The 23,158-nt window shown below is 37.1% G+C and overlaps 1 protein-coding gene across 1 annotated transcript; it reads left to right on the top strand.

Moving 5' to 3' along the window:
- The first annotated feature begins 1,703 nt into the window (after positions 1–1,703).
- Positions 1,704–21,638, top strand: plpp2b (phospholipid phosphatase 2b). The gene is made up of 6 exons (XM_067414840.1): positions 1,704–2,179; positions 16,062–16,213; positions 17,807–18,069; positions 18,147–18,204; positions 19,666–19,842; positions 20,887–21,638. Exons 1-6 carry the CDS (start codon positions 2,122–2,124, stop codon positions 20,998–21,000), a joined length of 822 nt encoding a protein of 273 aa, XP_067270941.1. The 5' UTR covers positions 1,704–2,121; the 3' UTR covers positions 21,001–21,638.
- The last annotated feature ends 1,520 nt before the right edge of the window (positions 21,639–23,158 follow it).

A 23,158-nucleotide genomic window follows, 5' to 3' on the forward strand; every position in this document is an offset into this window, starting at 1 on the left:
AGGGAACACCGTTTGAGATATCCAATAACCATTCGCATTTTAGCATCTTCTGTATATTTACTTCATGTTGTCCGAGTTTGGAGGAGATTGAATGAATCGCTTTTGAGGAGAAGGTAAAAACTCAGAGCTTGCTTTCAACTTTTTCTCATTTTCAAACCAGATTATCTGACTTCCTGTTGGTCAGAGCTAATGACAGTAAATTAGAAAGTTGTCCGGCTCGAAAAGTACAATATATATACCGAGTTTGGTGACTGTAGATAAAACTAACCCCCCACTTTGGACAAAAGATGGCGCTATTGAGCCCCTCTACCACGCCCGTTTCTGAATCTTTGCTTGCATCTTCTGGACAGCATGTCAGATGTGTGTGTTGAGTTTCATGCAATTTCAAGCATGCTAAGAGTCTCAAAAACACATAAAAAGATTATTAGACTTTGACACATTGCCATGACAACAGTATTTCTAGAATCAGGAATCCATTCATATGTCTATATCTGCCATGTTATGACATTATACTGATGAAGTTTGAAGTGAATCGGGTGAAAATAAGATGGGGATTTAAAGCAATTTTGAAAGTGACACACTTCCTGCTGCCAGTTGGTGGCGCTATAACTTTGACTCACAAAAGTCATATCCATGTGATCGGCCTCCTACAACGAACACACAGCTGAAGTTTCATCAAAATGAATTAATGTATGCAGAAGTTATAACACACTTCCTGTTTCCCTTTTCTCGCCATAAATTCGTCTCTTCGCCACGGCCAAACCGTTTGAGATATCAAAAAGTTGCTCGCAATTTGGCATCCTCAGTGTCTTGACTTCACGCTGACCGAGTTTGGTGCTGATCGGGTGAATCGTCTAGGAGGAGTATCGCAAATTCCACAGCATGCGTTCCACAGCATGCGTTCAACAACCCATAATAGCTCACTTCCTGTTGGGCTGACGCATAACTTAGAGCACGAAAGTTGTTCGGCCCGATGACCTCTATATGTGTACCGAGTTTCATATATGTACGTGCAAGTCGGTTTGATTTATAGACCACGTTTTCAGAGCCCACTTTAGGGGGCGCTGTCGAGCCCCCCTGCCACGCCCGGGTCCCAGCCTCAGCCCGGCCCTGATGGCCGCGCATTCTGATGCGTGTGCAAAGTTTCAAGAGTTTTCGAGCAAGGGAAGGGCCCCAAAAATGCCCAAATAGTCGCGTAAAAAAATAATAATAAATAATAATAACAAATAATCCTTAGAAGAACAATAGGGCTCTTCGCCCTTTCAGGGCTTGGGCCCTAAATATATTATTTAGGTTATTTATTTATTATCTAAGTTTATACAGTAACGTTTCGATAATGTTTAGCAGCCAGAAATTGTTATGGGTAGGCTACAGGATAGGTTATGATGTCCATGTGTTAAGTTGCTCGGTGTTCCCTTAACTTAAAAAAAAAAAAACATTAAATTACTTTGTGTCATATATCATGTTCGCAGAGGTGTGTTCAGGCAGTCAACTAAAAATATTCCCAAAGAATAAAAAAAGCCAATAGCAAACCAGCCCATGACTGGCCAGCAACAGATGTCAATGTGACAGAAATGTAATAGAAATAGTAGTCAAGGATCGAATTAATGAAATGATAGATATGCAATAAAAGTATGTGTTTGTCAATGTTCCGTTGCTTTGCTTCAGCTCAAAGTACAGATTTATCCAGGCAGCGCGCGCGTCTGCGCAGGCGCGCCCACACTGTCAGCTCAAGGTGTGGACACCGCGCGAGCGTGAGTGGGAACACAGTGGCGTTCTTTTGGAAAAGGAGTGGATGCGTCCTCAAACATAAGCGGGAAGGGTGGACACAAGTCTTTCTTTAACAAAAGCAATATGTGCACCAACGCAGCACTGCCGTCAGCCTTTGAAGTTCTAGATATATAAAGTAGTAAATCGCGAGTATTTCACCGTCACCTATGCGCCGGAGTGAAGCACGAGCAGCGCAGGTAGAACAGCAGAGCCGGAAGAACTCGCAATACTGGTCGCGTTCAGTTTGTTTGTTTGTTTGTTTTTCTTCTTCCAAGTGGATTATCTTTGACATTATCTCATAAATGAAGTGACCTTTTGAGCACTAGTTTTAAAGTACAAGCTAAAGACATCATGCCGGACTTGAAAAAGAGACTCTTCGTCCTGGTTGACGTGATGTGTGTTGTTGTAGGTGAGTTCAACGTTTCAACGTTCAAGTTCAATCGTTTGAGGGCTTTCACTACTTTTTTAAGTTCTTTAAAGAAACTTGACTTCTTAAACTATCTCAGGCTGTGTAACTGGATTGTTGACAGTTAACATAGACTGACGTTTTTTAATCAACAAAATTATTTTTGGAGAAATGTATTTTAACAGCTGTTTACCAGTTTCTGCTAAACAATATGTAGATATTTTGTAAATACATGTTTTATGTGCATGAGATTTTTTTTTGCCAGTATAATGGTTATTAGATAGATTATTATTGTTAGTGTTACATAAGTTTAAAATTATTTCTGAACATTTAAACATGAGTCAGCATTGTTCATTGTTTGTGTGTGTGTGTGTGTGTGTGTGTGTGTGTGTGTGTGTGTGTGTGTGTGTGTGTGTGTGTGTGTGTGTGTGTGTGTGAGAGAGAGAGAGAGAGAGAGAGATTATAGCTTGTTACTAACAAGCTATAATCTGTACATTGTAGCTCCCTATAGGGCATCTACAAATATAAGACAATCATTTTAGTGTTTTAATTTGTTCTGTTGATATTTTTAACCAGTTTTTTTCGTGTACAACCTTGCAAAATTGCATTGGCTTTTCGCTAAACTGCAATATAACTGATCTGAGTGTTTTTGGCTTTTGCCAATATTTCATGTTTAATAATATCTTACTTATTGCAAAAACAGGTGCTTTAGGTGACAGACAGTGGCCATGTTTGACTTGTTTGTCATAAGGGGCCTGTCTTTTCATATTTAAATATATATCGCGAGGTGTGTTCTCTGTGTTGAATGCTGAGTTGCATTCGTAATTGCTTCTTTTCCTGGATTTTGCACATTCAGGAAGTTGAGTATTTGTTTATGGAAATGTGATCCAAGCCTGTCAGTATTTCCCACCGAGTTTGGCACTCTGTAGTGCCACAGAAATGTTCCTCCTCTTGTATTTTTGGCTTTATTTAAGGGTTTGCTTGCAGACCAACTCAATGACCATAAACATCCTAACAGTTACATTTGCGGAAAGATTCGACTTGCCTCTGTGCCAAAGTGAGTGCGAAGCATCTTGACCATTACTTCCTTTGGGAACATTGTGTTTGAGCCTTTTTTTCTTAACCACATGAGGTAACCCTACTACGAGGAGATGAAGTTTCTGCACCTGCCCTTTGAAGTCCTTTGTGTCTGTGTTCTCCGACCTCCAGCTTTGGATTTCATGAGGGCTAGAATGTGCCCTAGGCATGATCCTTCACCTTTATGGTGCACGTGTCTCTATTTTGAAATTACCTGTCTATGTTGTAGACAGAAATGGACAATGTAGTCTTGTCTAGTCTATCAGGGGCATCAGATAATAATGTTTAGGAGAATTTCAGACATTTTTTACACCATTCATTGACAAATCCAAATCTTTGAATTAAGGTGTTCCAATTACTTCCATGGCTAAAGATAAAATCAAGCACCTAGACATGCAGACGCTTCTACAAACATTTGTGAAGGAATGGGTCAATCTCAGGAGCTCAGTGAATTCAAGTATGGTACCGTGATAGGTTGCCACCTGTCCATTCGCGAAATTTCCTCAGTGCTAAATATTCCACGGTCAACTGTTAGTAGTATTATAACAAAGAGGAAGCAAATGGGAACAACAGTAACTCAGCCACAAGGTGGTAGGTCACGTAAAATCACAGAGCAGGGTCAGGTCATGCTTAGGCGCACAGTGTGCAAGTCGGCAACTTTCGGCAGTCAATAGCTCCACATGACAACTTGCTAATCTTGCCATGTCAACAAAAGTAAAATTATCTGATTATTTTAAGAGATTTTAAAGATCTTGGGGGTACTTGAAGGTTCTCATAGAGTTTTACATGAAAAAAAAAACAATATTTTTCATACTTAACAGAATAGCTTACCAAATATTAACATTCCGTCATTACTATAGACCTTATTAAAGAATGGTCAACTTGTAAAAATATTCAAATGTATAGTTTCTCAATTAGGACAGCTTTCTGCTAAAAATGAATGCACTGTATATAGAAATAAGGGCACATCTTAGAAACCCATAACTACATTGTGTATGAATAGTTTGGTTTCTGGTTGCTCTACACGGACATAAAAGAGAGCTCAAAGTCCTATAAATTTGAGATACGTGGCCTTGAGGTAACGAAAGTAAAGAAAGTTTTACTGCAGCACAGGTGGAATTATTCAGTCATTTTCAAATAAATATCAGCCTCTCATATTGCTGTAGTAACAACAGAAAGTCCCAGAATCCAGTTGACTGAGTGTTTCTGGGCCTTAATAGCCTTTCCCGGCCTTATATTTGACATTCAATCCAGCCCACCACCCTCTGCTTCTCTTTTCCCTCTGTCTAAGTAAACTTTCCCTCCACACAAACAGTCTGGCTTTTGGTTTTGCTCACAGACCAACGGTGTGTATTTTGCTGCAGCCTGTATGCTGGATTCTTCATGATTTTTTGCATCATCAGTCATTGAGTTCTGACAGAAAAAAAAAAAGAGTTGACATATATTCTGCCTCTGTTCTACTGTACTGATACAGCAAGACCACAAGGTCAGCATTTTACTGATGTGAAAGTGAAATTGGTGAGAATTATCTAAGCTTATCTGTGTCAATAAAAAGCTGAACATTTGGCTCAGTACTGAAGGACTTTTCAGGCCTTCTTTCCAAGTAGTGTGATTTGGCTTAAAGTCAATGTTCTTTATTTATAAGCTCTTTATTTCTTAACATTCTTAACATATTGTGCAATTTTAAGGAGGTCAGGGGCGTTAGGTTTACCCGCACAGCTCACCTCTCTAAACCTCACTCAGATCCGGGTCACGGCACCAATGCAACCCCTCTGATTCTATTCGCACCGCTCCAAGTGGAATTCAAACCAGCATTTCTGGCATGGGAAGTGGGTGCGCTAACAAGATGCTTAAGACAGCAGCCTATACCATCAGTAGCTAGAGCACCTCCAGAGGTCAGAGGAGTAAGGTTTACCCTTACTGCTTTTAAACCTCGCTCCCATCCGGGTCACGGCACCAATAGCTGCATTTTTTCTGTCATGCCAAAAGCGAGCATGCTGGTGCGTGCGGTTGTGTTTCAACTTTCACTTGCAGGGCTTGATCGGGCCTCCTCGAGACCAACAACCAGGGGTTATTGGCTGAATACCCTGGTCCAAAGCGGGCCAACTGGGACTGGAGGAGTGGTCATAAACAAAGGTGGAGTTTACCCAAGGCAGGAGAGGGTCAACACTGCTGTTCCTTTCCCATGCTTCATATCAGACTACCAGCTAACATCAACATTTAAGACATTTAAAAAAAAATAAAAAATCCGCTCAACACACTTTCAGAAACCAATGAATTTCTGAAATAACTTCCGATTGAGATCCGATGGCGATTCTAAGCACTTTATAAGAGTAGAAATATATTTACATGTGACACTAAAGGCTACTTATGAAACCATTGCCAAACTGCATACATGTTTATGAAAAATACCAGAGACTGGTTGAAGAACTTGAACAAATCATATATGATTATAATCATGTATTTAATAGGTTTCATATTTAATCCGTCTCTATATGCATATGTCATAAATTATATATAGTCCATTTAACTCGTATAACTCATAACTCTTGTTTTCTGAACTCCCTCGTTTGCTCTGGCTGAAAGGATCATAGTATAGTGTGATTGGAGAGATCACTCAAACCACCTCAGATTACATATTTTAGTAGAAGATTAATAGAAATACTCATTCTTTCTAAAGAAATGTGATCTAAATGATATTGTATCATTATGTTTCTAAATGTTTAAGCCTTAAGATTTGAAACCCTTAATGCAGTTGTATTGCACATTTCTGTGATCAAAAAATAAACGGAAGTAGGTGCGATTGAATAAGTGTGTCCCCGTTTTATGCGAGAATGATAAATACCAGTTTGATTCAGGATTATTGACGCACACTCCTGACACAAATTAATAAATAACTGGTCAAATATCGAAGCTGGAGTCTTAGACCAAACGCCACAAACACAATCTAGCTAGTTTTCGGTCAGCTAGCTTGCACGCTGGTGAAATGGTGGGGTTGTTAAGGGGAGGTTTAGGGTTGCGCTGCAGGGCTACTGGCCCAATAATGGAAGCAAAGCTTGATTTTGGCATCTTAAGGTCCGAGACTATTTGCCCCTCCCGGCACGTTGTTGGCACTAGCCCGCACTGGCCTGACAGTAGTAAAGCAGCTAATGTAACCCCTCCGGTTCTACTTGCACTGCTCCCAGTGGAATTCAAACCAGCATTTCTGGCAGGGGAGGCAGGCACGCTAACAAGGACGCTAAAGGACCGTAGCCTCTAGCGTCAGCACCTCTTGAGGCCAGGGGAGTGAGGTTAACTTGCACAGCTCTTACAAGCAGGACTCTGTTACACTGTTTTAACAGAAACCTTTTTATATTTCATTGTATTGGTATTTTAACAAGTTCCGCAGCACACAGGAATAATTATATTGTTTACAGGATCTGTATGCAGATCCTTTTATCCAAAGTGATTTGCAAATGAGGTATGCTACCGTGAGTAATGAAACATGAGTGCTGCAATACAACATTTCATCAAAGAGCAAGCTAGGGCAGAGAAAATCATTAGGAAAAATCATTCTGCCAGTGAGGAACAGTGAATGATCTTACTGTCCTATCATTGCATAATAAGACCTATTGCAACATTATTTGGATTAATTCCTTGGGACTACTGGTTAAATATGAGAGAATTACCAGTAAAACTAGAGGCTGTAGGAAGTGTCATTCTTTATATTTCAGGTCTTGGTTAAACTTCAGAACCATCTGTGTGAGATAGCAATTGCAACATCAACAAACTTCAGAAATTGGTCACATCATGAGACTATTAACATGATGCTGTTCCATTAATCACAGAAACTATTTACTAAAGCGAAACACATTTGCTAAACTCTACTAGCGTACCAGCTAACCTGTTTCCCAGGCAATGTTTTACATTTCCATGGTTTCCAAGAGTGTAAATCACACATTAGCATTAGCGTGGGGAGGTAGAGGGCTGGGGCGGATAGACTTTGGTGTATAGTGAAAGAAAAGAGGAGGAGGGAGAGTGTTTCTTCTTGAAGTAGGATTCCAGACTCTCCTGCGAGGTTGTACGCTCAGCACATAGCTTCCAAATGAGTCAGGCGGCCTTGCCAAACTGCAGCTCAGGGAGTGCTGCCGGCAGACAGACCGCCCTCAAAACTCTCACTTAAGGGGCGACAGGCTTGTATTTTCGCAACACTTATGGTGGTTCTCCAGAAAACCCACAAAGAAAGTCAAGAACATCTCATTTTCTTCTTCAGAGTAGAAACCGAACTAGATCGTTGTGGGTTCAGCCGCTATGAATTGGGTTTCAAATGTTGAAATGAAGCCAGAATAGATCTAGTTAGGTGTTGAAAGCCTGCAAATGAGTTAAAATACAAGCCTTCGATAAAACATAGTGTGTGTTTGATAATGAAAGGTGGTGAACCAATGTCAGGGTGAAGGTCAAAGCCGACCCTAAGAAAACAGGCTACTCCCTCACAGGCTGTGGTGTAGCCAAAAACAAATGTGTTTTTCGCCAGGGTTTTCTTATTTTCAAGTCCCGTGACATTGGAAATGCACCAACTCTTATGTCCTTGGAACTGCAAGCAGTGTAATTTAGATTTACTGTAAACGTATGAGCTAACTGTTTTTCATTTTCAGAGAATTTCAGTTTCTTGGACCAACATCGCCAGTGTTGGAAAAGCTTCTTTGAAGCTTTAGCTTCCAAAGTTACAAGCTACTCATAAGTTAAAGTAGTTAACCATGTAAATCCTGACATATAAAATAATAGTCCGATTTTTTGGCAGTTTATTAAACCCTAAGATGCAAAAAAACTAAAAGATTGAATATTTGTGTTTTTGCTGTTGATTATTCAATCAGAATATAATTTTCTGTGGAACACAAACTCAGTTATTTAGAGTAGTGTCTTAGCTCCTCTTTTCCCTTCAATGAAAGTAAATGGTGACCAAGACTTCCATAGTCTGTTTAGTCCTCACACCAAAGCATCACATGACTTCAAAAGACTTAATATACATCCATAATATATTTTATTTTTCCTTTTTGAAGCTCTACACTCCCTGGTCCCTATTCACTTTCATAGGAGGAAAGTGAGTAGCTCAGACATTCTGATAAACTTCTACTTTCCTGTTTCATGGAAGAAATAAAACATATTTTTCTTTTTTTGGGTGAACCTTCTCTTTTGTATACTGAATGAAACTGTTGATTTGGTCCAGTAACGACTCTGGCGTTCATCCAGCGGTGTGAGGGGAAGAGTCTCAAACTGTAAACTCAAATTGGCAACAATTATCCTACATACCATAACTGCACATCAGTTTGAACCAAATATAACAACACTAAGTTCAGCCCTTCATGTTTATAGTGTTTGTGAAGGAGGGGGAGGATGCTCCAAACAAAAAGGCAACCATAAATGAACGAGGTGGAGACTACAGGAGTGGCAGGCTCATTTTTGTCTGTGGGATGGGCAAAAGGGATGTGCATCTTCCGTCCTTCAACACTTAAGCGATCACCAACCCAGAAACATTTAGCTCTCTCCTCACCCTCTTGATTTAGTCTTTCTCTGTATTGTCTTGTTGTAACTAGGGTTGCAAAGGGCCTGTACATTTACAGAAATTTTCCAAAAGTATTAGAAAATTTCCAAATACAGGAAATTTTCCAATAATCCTGTAAACTTTGTTACCCTATTCGCAACTCTGTTAAAATATTACAAAGACTTACAAGTCTTTCATATGTCATACGCACTGTCATGTTGTTCCAGTTGAACAGTTGTGGAACGCAAAATATTTTGCAAGATGTTCATGCTTCTCTACAGATGATCAAGAATTGTTGTTATTGTTAACTAAATCTAAAACTATTACAAATCGTGTTCATTGAAATAATGCTGAAATGCATTCCTATATAAAGATTTGGTGGAATTAACTGAAATAAAATGTTTTTTTACTAAACCAAATCTGAAATAAATGTAAAATAAAACAAAATATTAATATTTAAATAAATTAATAAAAATTACAAAGGCATTTACCAACATTAACACAAAAAAACTTTTTAGGTCGGGCAGTTCGGTCTGGCCTTGCTCCATAGAGGAGTAATTATCCCTGAACAAAAACTGTTCGGACCAATGAAATCATCAGGGCGGGCTTTAGACGATGACGGACAGATGATCAACAGTAACGTAATCATGCACGTCATCAAAGGGGCTTGGATTATTTGATTTGTTTGAATCCTAAATGGAGAGCTTGCTTATGTATGCATTCACCTTCACAATTTCTCTCAGAAATGATGATCATGTTGGGTAAGTACTCTGTGTGTCATTAAATGTTATTTTTTTAGAACACCGGCTAAGATCGTTTATTCCAGTCTGATTTCAGCGCGCGTGCAGACGGAGTTGCCAAGTTTTTACAACATAACCCGCCAACTACTAGCCCTAAACTTGAAAATGGTGTTTGGGGGGTAAAATGTGTGTTATTTTGGCAAGGTTGCCTGCTAAAATTAGCACCCATGGGTCTATATATCAAATAATAGTCGCTTCAACCTGCGGACATAGAAAACAACCCGCGGAAAAAAAGCGGACTTGGCAACACAGTGCAGTTGAACTATGTTGACATTTGACAATGCGTCGCTTCGTTGCTCTGATTGGTTGTAGGTCTATCCAATTGATGTCTTTCCTGGTTCGGTTGAAACACGCCTCATAATCAGAATCACAGCCCAATGGAGCAGTAGACTCATATTCTGACTAGAATTGAGTATGACCACGTCAGGCTAGAAAAATATACACTGTAAAAAATTATTTAGAAAAAAAGTTACCTGGTTGCCTTAATTTTTAGTTCATTGAAATTAAAATTTTTAGTTAATACAATAAACATTTTTTGAGATTCGACAACCTATATTAAAAGATTTTGTAAGCATATTGGAGAATTGTGTGTTTTATTTCTGATGACGCAGTGAAACATGTCAAATTGTGCTATTTTCATGATTTATCACATTTTTATGTGGTTCAGATACAATAATATTTTGAGTTTCTATTTATTAAACAAATTTCCTTCATTGTATCAACTAAAAATTTTAATTTCAATAAACTCAAAATTTTAAGGCTTTAAGGTTACTTACTTTTTGAAGTTAAACCTACAAAAACCAACTTTTTTTTTTTACAGTGTAAAAATAAAAGCTAATTCCAAATATTATTAAATAGTATATAAATCATACTAAATAATTCTTAAATCGTAAAATCTTATTTTTAAGTTTAGTCAACCTGAAATGTGAAGTTGTACTAAGTGACAACTTGGATATTTGAGTTGACCAACTTAAAATTTGAAGGGAGCATGAACATTTACTTTTTAAGTTAAAATTGGCGTTAAGCAAGATTTCCAGTGAATAATGACTATTTCAGGCTGTTCCTTAGGAAAAAAAACTATAATATGCCTTTGGAAAATAGAGCACAAGTTTAATTGACTTCTTTGATTTAAGCCCATCCACTTTTGCATTAAAGAGAGCTTGAACATTCTTCACACAATCTTCAGCTTCTTTTGGTGAACTATTCAGTAAGGGACTATAGTACATTGATTTTACTTGCATAGCATGAAGGAGGAAAACAACATCCATGGACTCATTAAAGGAGCTCATACAAAAACGGGGTCCCGTAATGTTTTACAGGAAATTTCACTTCCTGTACCTTCAAATGGAACTAATTTGTTTCGGGGAATGGTTGAAGGGTGACGGCGTGTGGCAGTTGAAGCGAGGTTCGTTTTTCATTGCAGCCCCAATATTGCAATGGTTTGGGTGTCAACCATGACATTCTTCAAGACTTCTCGTCCTCTCACTTCTACTCTCCCTGCAGTCCTGTTTCATTGCGTAATTAAACGACCGCCAAACTCGCACCTGCCAGCTGAGGCTTTGAACTCAAAACGTTTGAAGTTCTTCCACTTTGACCACTTTTAATGTACCTTATACTGACTTAATTCTCTGGGAACACAATCTGGAAAATATTTCAGAAGTAATACTCATGAATTTCACTGACGGGGACCAGTATACTGCTTGGCCTTTTTAAATGTAAAGTTGACATTTCAGACTCGGTTCTTAATTGTGTTTGGCATTAATCAATGACAGTTTGAAATAAATGAAAAAGCACTCCTCTGGGTAAATTTTTCAGTTTTCCATTGACCATAAAAACCAGTAGTAAAAGCCTTTCTTGCAGTCTTACCCGTCTTTTTGTTTCCTAATAATGTGTCTCGAGTTGAAAAGTCTGGAGAGGAAAAATGAGACTCAGTTTTATTGGGCATTAATTTTATTTTGTAGATTATTCAGCTGGCAAACATACAGAAAAGGTCATCCAAGCTCAGCTCCAGATCCTCAAAGTGTCTGAATCTCAATGGAGTGCTAAAACAGTAGTCATTGTTTGGGGTCTCTCTCAACAGGACCATCAATGAGGCCTGAGCGAAAGTTTCTTTTTTCTTGAATTATTGAGAATAAATGTAAAGAATAAATCTCCCTGATGGCAACAAAACTAGGGGTCTGCATTCAGTAAATCGCTCTCAGCAGGGTGAATCACTTCATTTCCATAGTGAACTATTTCAGGTAATGTTTTTTCCCCCTTGGAGATTTGAACCAAACAAAAGAAAACCAAACATATTTAAATATATTAAAAAAATAAAAATTTACAGAGCAAAAGAAAATAAACAAAACGTATTTGTAAATATTTTTTTTTAAAAACACTTGTTTTTTGTTTGTAAGGTGTAAAACAAAATATATTTGTAAATATAAAAAACTAAGATACGAAAGAAAACAAAACATTTGTAAATATTTTTAAACTAATTTTTAAATATTTTTAAAAATCACTCTTTTTATAAAAAGAGAGAATAATGTTAAAGAATAAGGCACAAAGTTGGGCAACATGTGTTTTAGGCCTAAATCTGATTTAACAGTAGTTAGTTAGCTAGAGCTGTTACTAAAAAGCACTTGATTTGTTTAGTAAGGCGAAAAACAAAAGAAAACAAAACATATTTGTATGTATTTTTTCAAAAAGCACTTGGTTTTCTTGTTTCATAAAGTATGAATGAAAACAAAACGTGTGTATGTATGTATACTTTTTTTCTGTAAGGTTTACACAAGAAAACAAAGCATTTAGAATGATTAGAAAGAGTAAGGCATAAAGTTGGGCAACATCTGTTTGAGGCCTGAGTTGGATTTAACAGCTGTTAGAGTTTTAACTTTGACCTGAGGATACAAATTGACTCAGATTTTGTACCTAAATACATTTATGAATCATTACTCAAATTCACAGTTGTTAGTTCAATAATATACAGTGTAATAATAATAATGACTGTTTTCAGGGCAAGGTAACATGAGTCGTATGCCTTTAATACTCCATCACTGAGGATGTCAGATTAGGTGTGTGTGGTCACTGTCCAGACTACAGTGTATTGAAATAGTATCATTTCAAACACAATTGTTCTTTGTTTTTAGAATACAAAGACACTTATTTGTTCTTAAGTGACTCTCTATGACTCTATCCCACTTTGTCTGTTGTCATGACAACTTGAAGATCTTAAGAATACATTCAAAATTACTTGTTTTGGATAGGTATTTTGCACCATTGCATTTCAACTTCTCTTCAAGTATTTTCTAAATACTTAGTACTAAACCTTTAAAATTTAATTTAAATTAATAAATTAGTTGTCACTCAGCATCAAGATTAATTTGCTAAAGTGATTGATGGTTGTTCTTTCATATGGCCCAACAACTCAATCTAGTAAAGAAACCCTTCTCTCTCCGTCTATAAACTAGTGACAAAAGACTAGTTTGTTCCATATGATTTCATTCATCAGTCAACTAGAAAATTTTCATTATGAAATTTTGGAACGTGGCACCATGATTTATCCAGCAGTTCATATTTTCAAGAAACCTTTACAAATATATGCTTTGTTGTTCTAGCAAAACAAAAGAAAAACAAAAGAAAAAACATTTAAGGGGAAAAAATGGGTATTATTACTAGTTAGACTATGTCTGTGTGATTTTAAGTTAGCTCCATATGTAAATAATATTGAAGAATAACCCATGTGTAAATATCACAGCGAGAACAGAGTTAGATTTTGTGATGACTTGACGGTCTGTCTCACAGATCCTCTAGTACATCGAAATACCACAGTGGTATAAATGGCACTTCAGCAACCCTGGATTTGTGTGGGATGCTGCTCATCCATTTTTAGACATGCATTGAGTCAACCAGAAGTCCAGAATCCTATCTCTGGCCTGTACCAACAGACTGCATGTTTTTCTGCTGGTGTAGCATCTTCCTGACACTCCGTGCCTGATGCTGACTGGAAGAAACAAGGTCCTTTACATTCTTAGCCTGCCTAAAATATCTACACAACTATATTCCATTCAAACAGCAGAATATTTTCTGGCAGTAAAGATATGCAAACTTACTAGAACACTGTGTAATGGAATTACAGGAAGTTGAGTTACTTACTGTTCTCTTCAGTTGCTGTGGCTTAGGATCACATGGTTGGCGAGTGATTTTGTAACCTTTCCGAATGTCCCAAGGGCATTTTCCATTCATTAAAGGATTGTGCTGTGGTTGCATTCAGACATGTGCATCTCCAGCCACATCAGTCCAAAGACCAGACGTTGTGGAAAGGATGTCTGGGCTGTGGGTGTATATGGGCGTGTTTATGATATGGCTCGCAACATGTTTTGAGGTTAAGAAGGTGTGGTCAGGTGACTTCCTCATAGCTGTGGGATAAATGTGTTTTTGTGTGACTCTGGAAAAATAAGGTACTATAAATCACTGCTTCCATGACCTCAAACTCGTTGTACTCCTCAAACCATTTCTGAATCATTTTTGCTTTCTGGCAGGGCATATTATGCTGCTGAAAGAGGCCACAGACTCCAGGGAATACCGTTTACATGAAAGGGTGAACATGGTCTGCAACAATCCTCTTTTAATAGATACAGACCACTGCAGACCAGGAACACCCCACAAGAGCTGCAGTTTTGGAGATGCTCTGACCCAGTCGTCTTATCATCACAATTTGGTTAGAGATGCGCCGATTCCGATTTTTTTTGTTAGTGAGATCGGCCGATTCCGATTTTCTTTCTAAGAACTATAATTGACAGCATATACAAACAAAAATCTACTTTTTCTTCAAAGCAAAATTTTATTTTTGTTATAAAATAAATTAGTAAACATTACAATAGGATCTTCTCTCACTTAAACAACTCGTGTTGTTTAAAAAATTAAAAATACGTGTTCTGTGCCAGGATAATCAGTGAAAATCAGTTGCTTTATTACACAAAACATTATAAATGGACCTTTTTTCTCTTTTTAACTTGTCTTACAAAAGTCAAAAGATCCTATGAATGAACAAAACTGAAGTGCACAATACTCCTCCAAATAATAGTTCAGTAATTGGGTAATAAATGTTACCAGCTAGGGATGTCATAGTACCAAAATTCCAGTAGTCGGTACCAATACCATAATGTTTTTACGGTACTCTGTACCAATTTCAGTACCACAGCTAAATGTTTTTTTATATATTTTTTTTATTGAACCATTAAAAAAAATATATTACGTTTATTATTTATGATGATAATCATAAGTATATAATAATACTTAAATATTTAAAGGCTGTATAAAAGTAAACATTGTTTATCAAAAAAAGAAAAATAATCAACCATCTAGGCATAATTATTATTATTAGTAGGCTAGTGACATATTATTACATAGAGATGTAGCTAAGGTAATTTATCCTAATATATTCTGTTAATTAAATCTTTTTTAAAGCAAACTTTTATTTTGACAGGTTGCCGTGAAGACCTTGGAGTGTCTGTGTTCATATGACGACAGTTTTCTCAAATGAAACGGCAAATTCTCATAAAGTGATGGTTTAGATGTGTTTGGCTGGTCATCCAGCGCCATGAATTCCATAATTTTCTTCGTAAACGCATTTATCCTTTGGTCTTTTCGCTGCTTATACCAAGGAAAGATAGGAGAGGCTGCTGACCTGTGGCTGGCTCTGAGCTCTGGCTAGCTTTAGCAGTTTTACCTTTACTAAGTTACCTTCTTCAAACTGGGCATATTCCACGTGGTGATGGAGTTAAGTGTCTAATTAGGTCTGTGGGTTTGTCAAGTATCACAAATGGCATAATTAGCATCTTCTTCGCGCTCACGCTCACAGCCATGTAGGGATCGGCTCAAAATCGGTGACTGATCGGCCAATCGCCGATCATGCGGAAAAATGGCCAATTCCGATCCCTGGCCGATTAAATCGGTGCATCTCTAAATTTGGCCCTTGTCAGACTTGCTCAAATCCTTTCCCATTTTTCCTGCTTCTAACACATCAACTTTGAGAACAAAATGTTCACTTGCTGCATAATATATCCAACTCTCAAACAGGTGCTGTGATGAAGAGATAATCAGTGTTAGTCACTTCACTGCTCAGTGGTCTTAATGTTATGCCTGATATGGATGGATGGATGGATGGATGAATGGATGGATGAATGGATAGATAGATTAATGAAGGATTTTCATAATAAAGGCAGTGTAACAAACACACCATTAATTTTATATATATATATATATATATATACATTTATTGCATTATAATTACAGTAATATAATGTTGGTATATATTTGGTAATGAGAAATGGCTGGAATAATATGCTTAATTGGCATTAATATAAGGCCACGATGGATTTTGAAAAAGAAAAAAAAAAGTTTTTAAGTGAAATGTGACCAAGACAGGTTCTTTCCCATTTGACAACTCATCATATAGTAATCATATATTTATCTCTGTGTATTTTGTCTCTTCTTATTCCTGCAGCTTCTCTGCCCTTCGTGATAATGAATATCGTGTCGCAGCCATACGAGCGAGGCATCCACTGCCAGGACGAGAGCATCGGGTACCCCATAAAACCAGACACCATCACGCACTTGACATTGGCTGCGGTCACCATCACCTGCACTATCCTTATCGTGAGTCCTTCATTCATTCATCTCCATCATCCCTCCCATGATCTCATCCAGGGGCGGAGCCAGACGATGTAAACATTGGGGGCTTAGCCCAAACGGGGGGTCCGGGGGCATCCTCCCCCGGGGAGATTTTTTTCCATTTACATCAGCTAAATGCACTATTTTTCAGGCTGTTGGAGATAATAGAATGCCTAAAAATCTGTATACTATCTGGGAAAATAAGTTACTCAGTAAAAAATAAAAAAATAAAATTCACCCAGTAGAGCCTACAACCTGTTTGGTATTTAACTGTTCTCCAGCTGTAGTGAATCCAAAACACCAAACATGTTAAGGATGACTCATTTTAACCCCTGGCAAATAAAAAGGCAACCATTATCTGACTATTTTTAAGTTAGCCTGCATAGGTGAAATTGGAATTTGGTGTAAACATCATTATCAATCTTTAGAGTTCAGTTTGGTTTACTTTGTGCTTAGCTGACAAATTTGCTACATCAGAATCCATGAGCAATCAGATGTGGTTTTCGGCTGCAAACTTTCGCGGTTGGTTAGTTCTACAAAGGAAATGCCCATATTTGGATTAGACAGCGCTGTGTGTGAGACTGAGAGCTTTATAATGACACCAGGCATGACATGCTTCTGTGAATGGAGACGGCAGGGGAGCTCGCGTTAGAATAACTTTGGATGATTTCAGGTAGAAATCTAAAGGCGCACGGTGATAAAATATAATGAAATAACCACCTTAAATGTGTAATGTTGCCTTTTTTATTGTGACATGAAAGCTTACATGTTAAGGGAGTAAACTGGCCCAAAATCTCAAAATTGACTAACGTTATGTTTTCACCTGTCGTGTCTCGCCTTAATAAGTAACACCTAACGTTAACTCTAGCTAGCCAGCAATACAGTCATGTAACTCAAGTGTTACAACAGTGGATTCACAAACCTGTAACACTTTCGTCTGACGCAGAATCTCTCTCTGGCCAGTGAGGTTTAGTGTTCCTTTAAAAAAAATGTTTAGTGTCCATGTTAACTATAGTTCACTACGACGCCGGTGAAATACAAAACCCGCCAATCCCTGATGACAACGGCGAAGAAGATGTATATTCTTCTTCGTTAGTTTTTATTGGCAGTTGGCATTAGCAAACAAGCTGAGTGATGTGCGACGCATTGCCGACTGCCACACACACACACACGGTAAAGGAGCTTTTGTTTCATTTTTTTGCCGCTCCAGTCTGAAAGACTGAGAGGAAATGAAACAAAATTATTATTATTATTATTATTATTATTATTATTTTACTAAAAGATTCGGGGCTTTTGACAAAACATTCGGGGCTTAAGCCCCATTAGCCACCCCCCCGCTCCGCCCCTGATCTCATCATCCCTTGAGTCACATGCTGATCCTCAACAAAGTGTCTGTTCATGACTCTGCATAGAAGAGGGTTTTATTATGCACAACAACACAGCATTTTGTGCTCATGGACTTGTTTGACACTGATGAATGAAACCTAATGTAGCGTAACCATTTTGATACTTGTTGAAAGCTACAGAAACGTTACGTTCTTTCACGTTACTAAACGTTTACCTCTTCTGTTCCTCTAGATATCATCAGGGGAAGCATATTTGGTGTACAGCAAGAAAATTCACTCCAACTCTAACTTTAATCAATATGTATCAGCCATCTATAAGGTGCTAGGCGCCTTCCTATTTGGGGGAGCTGTCAGCCAATCACTGACAGACTTGGCCAAGTACACCATTGGGCGACCACGTCCACATTTCTTAGCAGTGTGTGCTCCCAAAATCTGCAAAGGATTCGTGGCTGCGATTAACTGCACTGGCATCCCAAGTGATGTGACTGAAGCCCGGTATGTCTCTTGTCATAACTCTTTTTGACAGTTTGATTTCAGTGAATTTCTTTGAACTGTGTGTTGTTTTGCCATAGGTTGTCCTTCTACTCAGGTCACTCCTCCTTTGGGATGTACAGCATGCTGTTTCTAGCGGTGAGTAGTGTAGAAATCAAATGCTTACCCGCTAAACTATCTACCCCTTGGGATCAACCAACAGTGCTATTTATCTGTTTTTGGTGAACCTGTTTGAAAATAGTTCCTTTAGAGGCAATAAAATTACAGATTTAACCGTCTGGTGCTGGTCAGACATTTTGCACCAATTTTTTAAAAACTTTTTTAATTAATTTAATTACTTTTAATTTAATTAATTGATAATTTAATTACTTTTTTTTCCTTCATCAGAATGGTACGAAACTTGGTAATTTGAGAACTAGGTAACTAATGGAAAAGGATAAATGGTCCTAAAAAAAAGGACCACATAGGAAATAAATGGGAAGCGAATTTGGAAATGTACAAATCTTACTGAAAGCTAATTTTTTGAGACATCAACCTCAAATTTGTAACAAATTTTTTATATTTAGATTTCCTAGTAAAACATGTTTTGAAAAAAATATATTTACTTCAGCAATAATCTGCCATGTGTATTCTCTAAAAAGACACCCGATTTATAGATGTGAAAGAGCATTTTTTTCCAGACTTAAATGGTTGTTACACGAGAATGCTTTAAAAAATTTGATCTTGACTTAAAAAAAGACACAGCAGGTTATTACTGAAGTGAAAGCACTTAAAAAAGTATGACTATATATAAATATATAAATGGTGCTTATTTATAGATGTATTTTATGTCTAACCAAGTTGTGTTCCAAAGTTGATATCACAAAAAATGAAGTTCCTATGAGATTAGCACTGTAGACCCACATTCCATTGACTTCATTTGATGCATTCTTCAGTAACAAATTAATAAATGTGTGGGCAAATATCACTTCTATCACAAAATAGTCACCACATATGGAACCTTGAGACTCAGACCTCTCCAACGATGTGTTTTGTTTAGATTAGAAAAGGTAAAAAAAAGGGATAAAGTACACAAATAAAAAGGATAAAGTAGTTAAAATAAATATTGTAATATGAATCCTGACACTATGGTAAGGTTTCCATGGTAATGCAATGTCCAATTTCAAAATGGATGAATTTTGAGTTTAAGCTTTCAAATTATATCGTATTACCAATGATTACTAAAATATGTTATACAGGGAAAAAGGCAATAAATAAGCAATTGTTTTTGAGGCGTATTATAGACATAAATAGGACACAATCATCACAATAGATGTGTACACGTTAAAATTCATGCAGGTATTTACAGTAATTAGAATTCTTGCAGAGTTTGCAAACCCCTGAACTAATTTACCGAAACTACCATAGAACAGAACAAAATCTGCCAAGACGGATTCTGCATCATTCTAAGTACAAAATGATTTCCTGATGAACTACAAAGCAAATGTACAAATGCTAAATTCTATCGACATTTGCGTTTATTTACCAGAGTCTTCTCAACAAATTAAGTCAATATTATTCAGTTATTGAAAGATATCTCTTTTAATTTTCTCTCCCCAGTTTTACGTCCAGGCCAGACTGAATGCCAAATGGGCCCGTCTTCTGAGGCCCACCATCCAGTTCTTCCTGGTGGCCTTTGCTGTGTATGTAGGTTACACCCGTGTGTCCGATTATAAGCACCACTGGAGTGACGTGCTGGTGGGACTCCTGCAGGGGGCGCTCATTGCAATCCTCACTGTAAGTTAACACTCTTAAAGTGATTTTACCCAAACATTTTACATCTGACATCATTTGCACACCCTCATGTTGTTCCAAACATCATGACTTCCTTTCAAACCTTTTACAAAAATTGTAAAAAAGACAAAAATTTTGCTGTCAAATCAATTAATTGTTATTAATCGCATCCAACATAAAGGTCTGTGTTTACATAATGTGTGTGTACCATGCATAATTATGATGTATATAATTACACACAAATGCACGTGTGTGTATATATATATATATATATATATATATATATATATATATATATATATAATATAATATAATATAATATAATATAATATAATATATATATATATATATATATATATATATATATATATATATATATATATATATACATACACTTAAAGGGTTAGTTCACCCAAAAATGAAATGTATGCCATTAATGACTCACCCTAATGTCGTTCCACACCCGTATGCTGAATAAAGTCGTAGTTTTTGTTATTTTTGGACCAAAATGTATTTTCGATCTTCAAGAGATTCTAATGAACTAACTGATGTCACATATGGACTACTTTGATGATGTTTTTATTCCCTTTCTGGACATGGACAGTATAGTGTGCATACACTTAGATACACTCTCACACTAAATATAAAATATCTTAAATATAATATATATATATATATATATATATATATATATATATATATATATATATATATATATATATATATATATATATATATATATATATATACACACACTCATGTAAACATTTAAGAAATATTTGCATGTGTGTATATTTATACAATTTATATTATATATAGATATATATGCATGATAATTATACACAGTATACACACGATGTAAAAAACAACTTTTATTTTAATCTTGATTTAATCGATTTGACAGCACTAAAATTAAATGTAAAAACAAAAAAAAATTTTTTTTTTTTTTTACCCCACTGAATTACCCCTTTTCTGATAAAGTCACCCAAAAGTAAGAGGCCACTCTATTCAGTTTAAAACTCTGCTAACAGTCCTCGTCTTTTACAGGTGCGATTTGTAGCGAATTTCTTCAAGGTTCGTCCTTCACCTCAATACTCAAGTCCACAGACAGAAGCAGAAAATGATGAGCAGAAACACAACTTTCGAAGTGGAGCACCATAACCATCACGACTATCATACACCTGTGTGAGAGAAAGGACAACAAACACTCGCACTACATCTCCCACAAACCACTGGACTGACGGAAGAGGGCGGAGCGGAGCAAAACTGCACATGCTCACAATGGTCCTCCTTGAAAAAGCTTTAGCGTCTATTCCTTTGTTTCAAAGAACACTTTATATGTATTTAATCAATTTATTTTAATCAAAACAATTTGCAAAGGATACCAGATATTGAGGGACTGAGTCTACTTTTTAAATCTGTGTACTGGACCAGGTTTTATACAAAGTTATGTACAACGTATCATCTTTATTTGAATTGTAAATCTTATTGTTGTGTAAATAATGGTTTTGATGAACCAAACAGAATCCCATATTCTGCGACTTAAAATGTTGGAAATCATTGCTTGTTTGTAGTTTTCCAATATAATGTGCCTTAGTAATTATATCTAGTATATAATAAAAATATATAATAATCTGGACTGCAAAAAGTGAATAATGTCATAAAATTGTTAGGACATCCTTTTTTAGCTCCCCTTTGTTTAAAATTTAAAATTGAGATACCACTACAACATCTGCAAGCATCTGTGCTCTGTGATTTTAAATTTGTCTAAAATTCCTATTAAATATTTGTAATAATAATCTGCTTGTTGGTCATTGGGTATCACGCTTTGTGTTTTTTCAGATATCACTACTTTAAATTATAAATATCATAAAATATTTTGTATTCTAGTGTAAAATGTGAGCTCTGTGAATTTAATGTTTGCATATCCAGTTAGCATATTTTAATCCTGAAGTACTATGTCAATAATGTGTGTATTTAGGTAGGCATGAACAAACATGAATTCAATCCACATGTAAACTGTAGTTTTACATACCGTAAAGGACATATCAGCCAGAAGTGGTTGTCAGACACTTTTGATCTTATTCGGTTTGCAAATGTTGTTTACTTTAGCCATTTCTATTGGGCGTTTTCCTGTCAGTCCAGAACTGCAGCTTCCAGACCTCTGATGATGACCATTTATTAGACTATGACTACAAAGGAGCCAATTCCTATCAAGGTGAAGACACTGTTAAAGAAATGCAGTGTTAATTATATTCTACATTATATGTAATGTGTATATACATTTTATAATATTTATAAATTATATTATAGGCCCAATTATGTATAATATAATATTAGCCCTATATAAAATGTAGCCTTTGTGATTGGGCAGATCAGTAGTTGCATTATTTGTATTATAAGAGGCTAGTATGCACTGTAATTACTAATCAGGATGGTAACAAAGCCTCCATCCTACCCTGTGATCCTAAACTGCCTTGGCAAGACAAAAACCCTGCTTGTTTCACTATATCATGTTGCGTTCCTTTTAAATAATATGTAAGTTGTTATTTTGTGGGTTTCCATCTGACCTGATGTGATGCCTCTGCTTACGCAAGATTGGAGTTTATAAGATGTCAAAGAAAGCATAGGCCGTTCTAACATATTTAGCACATTTATTTTTGGGGGGATGATTGTGGGTCTGTTGTCACATCACTGTTCAGAACTATTTTAGCTGTGTGTAACCGCTATTTTAGCTGTTAACCCGCTCCGAGTGGGATTCAAACCGGGGTCTCTGGGGTCTCAGACATGCCTCTTAAGGCCAAGGGAGTGACACACACAGCTCTTTCTGGCCTACATCTGTTACACTCTGCCCCCTAAATCTAACTCCCATTCGGGTCACGGCACCAAATGTAACCGGTCCTACACTACCCATTCCGAGCGGGATTCAAACCACCGTCTCTGGCGTAGGAGGCAGATGTGCCTCTTGAGGCCAAGGGAATGAGGTTTACACACCGCTCTTTCTGGCCTACATCTGTTACACTCGGACCCCTAAACTTCACTCCCACCCGGGTCACGGCACCAAATATAACTGCTCAGACTGGGATGTGAACTAGGGTGTCTGGCATTGGAGGCATGCACACTAACAAGGATCCTAAAGAAAACAGCCGCTAAGGTGCCTTCTGAGGCCAGGAGTTGCACTCACCCCCCTAAACTTCTCTCATATCCGGGTCACGGCACCAAATATAACCCATCCTACTCAATCCAATCCTTGCGTGGGAGGCAGGCACACTAACAAGGACGTTAAAGACCGCAGTCACTAGCATCAGTCGCTAACATG

The sequence above is a fragment of the Pseudorasbora parva genome, chromosome 14, assembly GCF_024679245.1.
Source record: "Pseudorasbora parva isolate DD20220531a chromosome 14, ASM2467924v1, whole genome shotgun sequence".
Classification (NCBI taxonomy): domain Eukaryota; kingdom Metazoa; phylum Chordata; class Actinopteri; order Cypriniformes; family Gobionidae; genus Pseudorasbora; species Pseudorasbora parva.

Coding starts and splice junctions, on each gene's coding strand:
- plpp2b (XM_067414840.1), top strand. CDS start 2,122: ATGCCGGACTTGAAAAAGAGACTCTTCGTCCTGGTTGACGTGATGTGT. Junction 16,214..17,806: donor TCACCTGCACTATCCTTATC/GTGAGTCCTTCA, acceptor CTGTTCCTCTAG/ATATCATCAGGGGAAGCATA. Junction 18,205..19,665: donor ACAGCATGCTGTTTCTAGCG/GTGAGTAGTGTA, acceptor TTCTCTCCCCAG/TTTTACGTCCAGGCCAGACT.